At 40.0% G+C, this 7,327-nt stretch overlaps 1 protein-coding gene across 1 annotated transcript; it reads left to right on the top strand.

Moving 5' to 3' along the window:
• Nucleotides 1-935: 935 nt before the first annotated feature.
• Nucleotides 936-2,848, top strand: Tpd52l3 (tumor protein D52-like 3). Its single transcript, XM_005388749.2, is given in 4 exon segments — nt 936-1,044; nt 2,217-2,422; nt 2,458-2,552; nt 2,554-2,848. Coding segments are annotated over 4 exon segments (705 nt in total).
• Nucleotides 2,849-7,327: the final 4,479 nt, after the last annotated feature.

Here is a 7,327-nt window from a genome sequence, read left to right on the forward strand (position 1 = left end):
AGTTTGATTCCCAGTACCAAAAAAAAAAAGAATGACAGATTTGAGACATTTGTAGGAAACTGGATACACCTAGAAAATATAATGTTGAGTGAAATAAGCCAGATACACAAGCTGGGGAAAATATTATAAGAATATACTATACTATATGTAGAATATAAAAGGATATAAAATACTATAAGATCTGTATGTTATCTCTCATTTGAGTGAGGCAAATGACAAATAAAATAATGAGGATGGATAGAAGGGGACTGGACTAGGGGCTGGATCTCCTGCAATAGGGAAGTGGTCCAAGGGAGAAAGTGCAAGGGGTGAGGAGGAGGGGAAGGGGAAATAAGTAGAATAAAGATATGCCATGTACAGGAACCTAAGAACCTCAATTAATGTAAACATCATCTGCCATAATATGAGCTAAGATTAGCAATATCAGTAAGAATGAAAAATTGGATAGGGAATTGAAGGAGGGAGGAAGAGAAGAGGAAAGGAAAAGGAGATTAAAACAGAAACAAGTTGTGGTATGTACACGTAACCACTCCACAAGATGACTGTAAACTGCATGAACTGCAAACACCTACTAATAAAGTTTAAAAGAAATTTTAAAGAAAAAACAAAATAATTCTTAGGGTGCTCTAGTTGCCCTTTTTAGGTATTTATATGCACGGCCAAATCCCTCACCAGCCATCACGTTTCAAGCAAGAACAACTCTCACTTTTTAATCTAGGCAAGAATACCTTTCAAAGCAAAACAAAAATGAACATTACTAGGCTGTGCGAAAAGGGCTAAAATTAATTTGGATATAACTACACAGACATGAACATGGTGAACAGCTGAAATATCCAAAGGATTACATTATGTTCCACAAAATCACGCTTGCAAGAATTACCAGAATATTCAACAAATCACAAGAATCTAAGATTGCTCAAGGCTATTCCCTGCGAATGGAGAGCCACACAGTAAATTGGAGAGCCAATTTATTGGAGAGCCACACATCATACTACAGTGCCCGATCACATGCCCTCACTGGACTGATGTTCAGATTCCTCCACAGTATGAACTATAAGAGCTGAGTAGATTTGGGGGGATGTGGTGGGTTGACACTCAGGCAGATCTTATCTAACTCGTTCCACCTCTCACAACTCATCACTATGAATATAGGCAGACACACTTTAAGAAATGGTGAGGGGTACAAAATTCAGCTTCAGTACTGGAAACTCATTCTCTGTCGTTTGCGTGTGTCTTTTCCCTTCTCCCATAAATTATCAAACTGCAATAATCTTTGCTTTTATTAAACTTAAATTTAAAAAAAAAAAAAGGAAACTCTTGTAGATTTACTCCTAAACCCCATAAGACAATTGTGACTGGTCAGATTTACTTTCTGAGTCCCGCTATTTCAAGTCCCTGGTACTGCTGATACTTCCTTGGGGGACCATGTTAGTCCCTACTGAGCTCTGTGGATCCTTGAAATTCAAGTAATACCAGGACGTTCTCAGGGTCCCTGTGGAAATCTGGGCAGGGAAGATAGAGAAGGGGACAAGCCCAGGGGTTCTGAACTTCTTACCCCTTTAAGGGACAATTACTTATTTATGTATTATGTATATATAATGTTAACACAAGGATTCAACTCACTTTCAAGTGAATTTCAATAACTAGTGTGGTAAAAAGACGTGAGCCATGTGTGGAGGCACACGCCTGTAATCTCACTACTGGGAAGGCTGAGACAGGAGGATTGCTAGGTTTGAGGCCAGCCTGGGCTACACAGTTAGTTCAAGCCCAGCATAGACTACATAGTGAAACCTTGTCAAAAAAGATGCCAGATAACTTGTTTTGTACACCAGAGATAATCACCCACTGTGGCAGGAAACTAAATTTCTCTTCTTCAGATAATAATTGAGGGACTGCCTACCTCACAGCGTCCTTGTAATGCCAAAACACCTTGAAGAGTGCTGGTAGCACCTTTTAATCCAGCAAAGGGGTCAACCTCCAACCAGAAGTCTCACCGTCTGCAGCTGTGGCCTGACCTGACCTCCAACCCCGCCCCCCAGAAGTGGACGCCCACCAGAGGCATCCGCTATGCAGGCCAGGACCTCCACTTACCAGCAGAGTCCTCATTTTTACCAGCCAAGGTATGGTCCCTTCCAGTCTGAGTCTCGTGGCCAGGAATCTGAGTCTTCAGGATTAGATTTCAGCTCTCTTCACTTGATTATTTCTCCACCGGGGAGAACTGAACTCTCTCTACCAAAGATTAGAATTGAACTCCTTTGAGAAAAGTCTTATTTCCCTGTTCATGCCAGACACCATGAGCGAGACCTCTGGGGGTGCAGATAAACTTCACTCAACTTCCCAACCAAAAGATCTGACAGAGAATAAGCTAATAGAACTCAAATCTGAACTTACTAAATTAAATGTGGAAATCTTAAACCTAACTGTGCTCCAGCAGCCCTAGAGAGGTGCCATGGGGAGCGCACGAGGAAGCTGGCCCTCACAACCTCAGTGGGGTGGAGGCAGAATCTGCCCAAGAGTTGGCATGATGTTCAGTTCTCCAACTCCTACACGAAACAAGACATCAGTTGTCCTGCCCACCATGGACTTTGCCATTTGCAGAAAGGCTGGAGATATGAAGAAGCCATTCACTTTCAGATTCTTTGAAGGTCTGATGGAGACAATCAAGTCTAGAATCACAGATGGCAGAGAGCTTTGTACTGACAGCTTTACTTCATCAAAGAGTGGCATTGATCTGCTGCTTGTTCCAGAGAATGGGAATGACCTGCTCTCACTTGCAAAGAGTGGGGATAATACTGTTCCAGAGCCTGGAGATAACCACCTCATGCCTAAGTCCCCACCTCAGGTGTGATTTTTACTATGCTAATAAAAGTAAAAGTAACTATAGGTTACTATAGTGATCATTTTACACATGTCTATGTCCCTTACTTCATGGAATTTTCCCCTTATCATTTGGGAAAGTTCTCGATTGGGTTTTGGAGTAAGGCAGATCATTCCCCTGCTTACTTTAGTGGTGTTATGGTTTGCATGGAAAATGGCCCCCAAAGGCCCTTACTTGCTCATAAGTAGGGCTTTTGGAGAGAGGATTGGACCACAGTGGCGCCATAGCTGATTTCCTGTCGGGAGTATGTATCACTCCAGCTCCTCCTTCCTGTGCTTCCTGCTTGCCATGATGTGAGCAGCTTTCCCAGGCGTTTCCCACAAGCTGTTTTCTGTGTGTGAGCCTGCTGAACTGCACTGAAGTTTCTGTAACTGAACCAAAATAAACCTTACTTCCTTTAAGTTATGGGTGTCTGGTATTGTGTCTCTGCAGTGAGAAAAGTGACTAAAATGGCTTGATTTTAATGACCTTGTTTTATTTGGCTCTGGCTTTGTGGTGTCTCCACTGACCACATAGTCTTTAAAGGCTGAGCTGATGTTTTAACCTCTTGTCTCCTGTTGTGTTGTCTTAGTGTTATAGCCTTGGAGACTAGTCTAATTTTTAACCCCCAATTTTTTGGTATGTCTGTTAACCCCACAAGCCTAAGGACTAACTTAACTGTCTCAGTCTTGTCCTTTCCCCATTTCCTTCCCTCCCTAAATCTCAAAGGAAACACTATCACCTTGAAAGCTTCACATCTTCTACCACTCTTATTTTATTGCAGTGTTAGGATCAAGCCCAGATTTGCCTCTAAGCAATACTTACAATCCTACAAACCATTCTTAAAAGATAAATGAGACTGACTGTCTTTGGTGATACCCCCAGAAAGAAAAAATATCAGTAGTAGACTAATTGTTACACTGATACTGTAAATTTTACAAAACTACCTTTTTTTCAATGCTCCCAATTTAGTAAGACAACCTAGCTTTGATTTAGGAGATTAGAACTGTTTTGGAGTCAAGCTGAAATAGCAATTTTAGTTTGCCTTCTGTTTATCTCTTTCCATATTAAAATGAGGATTTTAAAGTTAAACTCCTGTAGCAACATGTCTCCACCACAGGAGCATGCCGCCTAAAAGGAAAAAACTTGGAGCTCTGCTCTGCAGCAATTTCCAGTTAGTAACCAGGTCTGGCTGACTGGCTGGAGGAGCCGTTTAGCCAAATTTAAGAAAGATAAACCCTAATCCTAAGCAATGCTGTTCTGCCTCACTCCAAGTCTGTCCTTGTTTTAGCTCAGCCCAGCTGAGAAGAAAGCCAAACCCAACCCTTTGAATATAGAACTTATTTAAACTTTCTAATAACTGATTTTCACAGAGGCTATGATTTTTTTTTTAATTTTTAATTCAGCATCTATGTTTATCTTTTATTTTCTCAGTTTTCATTTTCAAAATGCCAATACTCAGCAGCTTCTTTTATTCTTCCAATTACCTAAGGAAGAAGTTTATAAGAAGAATAAAAAGGAGAGGAAGGGGGAGAGAAAGGAAAGGAGAGAAAGGAGAAGAGGAAGAAGAAGTAGAATGTAGAAGTTGTTTATTCCTTATTGGCTGTGAATGTCAAAAGCTTTAACCTTACATTTCAGAAAGACTTGTAGTGTAGATAATTTCAGTGACATCACGGACCACCTAAGACCTTTATTCCCTTGAATGTATCCCAATAAGCTCTTGCTGCTTAAAGGTGGCCCCTCCATTCTAAAAATGTGATCCTGTGTTGTTGATTCTGGAAGGTTTCCCCTCATCCCTACAACTGAGACCAAATACTGCTATAAATGCAAAAGCACTTGGAAAACTATAAAAATCCCGGGGAATTTCTGATGAAAAAATTTTATTTGGATTAAAACAAAATGTACAACTATTTTACATATTTTTAAATCTGTTGTGTTTATCAACTGAAATGATTTTCTGTGCTTGAAAACAAAAGGCAGCACCATAACAAGTAAAAAGGGAAAGCAGTATGGCTTGTGTGTAGATGTCCCCTCAAGCCTCATGCAGACATAGGTGGGGCTTTTTCAGAGGTGGCTGAGTCTAGAGTATGTGATTGATTCTTAGTGCAATGCTAGGATTAAGGGTGCTAGGATTAAAGACTGGTGACTACTAAATCAGTCCACTGCTTACCTTGGCACCGCCCTAACCTCAGTAGACTGGGTACAGTGTAACGGACAGAAAGAAGCTTGTCTCGTCCCTTGCTTACTTGTTATTGCTGTTTTCTGCTTGCCATGGACTGCTTCTCCTTTGTGATGCCTGTCGACCATGTCACCCTCACTTTCAGCCAATTATGGACTGAAACCCCTACAAACTGAGCTAAACAAACCTTTCCTCCTTTAACTTTGGGTGTCAGGTATTTTGTCTCAGTAACAAGAAAAGTAACTAAGCTACAGTGTAATAAACAAAGGCTTTAACCCTATATTTCAGAAAGGCTTGTGGTACGGTTAATTTCAGACTGACATCATGGGCCAAAACTAAAATGTTCTATTTTATTTAGTAATTTGTAAAAAATGCTGTAATAGTTTTATTGAGATGAAGATCTCACTATGATGCCCAGGGTAGCCTCAAACTTGACCCTCCTACTTCAGCCTCCTGAGTAACTGGGATTGCAGACATGTACCACCACACCAACATTCTCAATAAATTCTTAACTTCATGAGGGCAGTAGAGCAACAATGAATTTTGCTGATCCTTGTACTTCCATGCCTAACTTAGAGGAAATGTTAATAAAATCAATAAAAGAATCAATGTCACATGTTTTAGAATTCAAATCTCAGATGTAAGAGGTCATCAACACGAATTAGTTGACAGACTCTTCCTGTTTTTAAACACAAATATTTTGTTTATCCAAAGAATTGTGAATATTGAAAGGCAATTAGAAACCCTACTATGTGTCAGCAGCTATGCCAGATCCTGAAGGCACAGAAGTTAGTTTTCATGCTCTCTAGCAACACTCAAATTTTCAAATCATTGTAATTCACAGCAGTGGGTGCTAAAAATAGAGCCGTGAGCCAGAGACAAAGGAAATCCTGAGGAAAGAGTGTTCAATTCTGTTTTGTCAAGTCAGGAAAGACTTCAAAGAGGCAGAACGTCTTAGAGGACTACGAGGAGTTTCAGGAGTTCACCAGACAGACAACAGTGCAGCATTCCAGACAATATCCAAAGGAACTGAGTCATGAAGGAATGTATAAGGGCATATTCCAGGAAATACCAGTAATTCACTGAGGGTAGGAAGGGAAGGAAAATAGCGACAGATGAGTATGGAAAAATAAGCAGGGGGAAATCCTAAGTAAATGGTCTTAATATGCTGTCTCAGGCATTAGTATTTAATCCTGTAGCAAATGGGGAGGGAATGAAGCACTTAAAAAGTAACTGTCAAATTCATGTTTTAGATAAATTACTTTGGTCACCAGAGAAACAGACTGAAGAATATTTCCCAGACTTAGGAACCAATTGCATGGGAGAAATAGATAGAAAAATGTTTAAAACTATAAGAATATTGAATTAATGAAGCAGGAGTTATACAATCATTTTCTTTTGACTTTTAAATTAGATTTCAGCATACCTGTATTAATGATCATGGACACCAAATAAAATGCCTTCATAAACATAAGGGCTTTGGTTGAAACGTTCCCTCTAGATTTCCCTTTTTCATCTGCATATACTCCTCCAGTGGACTAGTACTCTTCAATTCTCTACCTCATAATTTGATCCTCAATATAATATGAGCCTACTTGGATTTTGTGACCCAGCTTCAGTCTATTTAACTTGATTTTATGGTTCAAACATGAAGTTTCCACCAAAGACTCATGTATTAGAAGGTTGATTCTCAGTGCAGCAATGTTCAGAGGTGAGGATTAGAACAGTGATTAGATTATAAGGGTGCTAATCCTATCAGTGGATTAATCCATTGGACGTTTGCTTGTCCTTTTCACTGTATAAAACACAATATGCCACCCTCTAGCCAGAAACAAGCCCTCACCCAAAAGTGAATCTTATGTCTCAATCTTGGCCTTCCTTGCCTCTAGAACAATGAGGGATACATTTCTACTGTTTATAAGCTACCCAGTTTGCAATATGTTGTTATAGCAGCATGAATGGACTAAGACACAAGTGTTGAAAGTTCTGTTTCCCACAGAGTTTAGTCTCTCTGCTATTGGCAAGGATGGAGACAGAGCCAGCTCCATTTTCATTAGCAACATATGTGCCCCAATATCATGCTAGCATCACTTCCAGAAAAATTCACCAGCAACTTCTGGAAGTTGCTCTATTTCTGTTTCCTGCTCCATTAAGTTCTAAATTCCAGTTTTGAGAGAAACTACAGTTATACACTACTCTCCTGGATTGCATGGGCTACAGAGAGGTAGCCAGTAACAACTAACCTAGAACTGTACAATTTTCCTGACAATTCAGGGTAGTGTGCTTGATGG

The sequence above is a fragment of the Chinchilla lanigera genome, unplaced genomic scaffold (genome assembly GCF_000276665.1).
Source record: "Chinchilla lanigera isolate Chin_1 unplaced genomic scaffold, ChiLan1.0 scaffold00033, whole genome shotgun sequence".
Taxonomy (NCBI): Eukaryota; Metazoa; Chordata; class Mammalia; order Rodentia; family Chinchillidae; genus Chinchilla; species Chinchilla lanigera.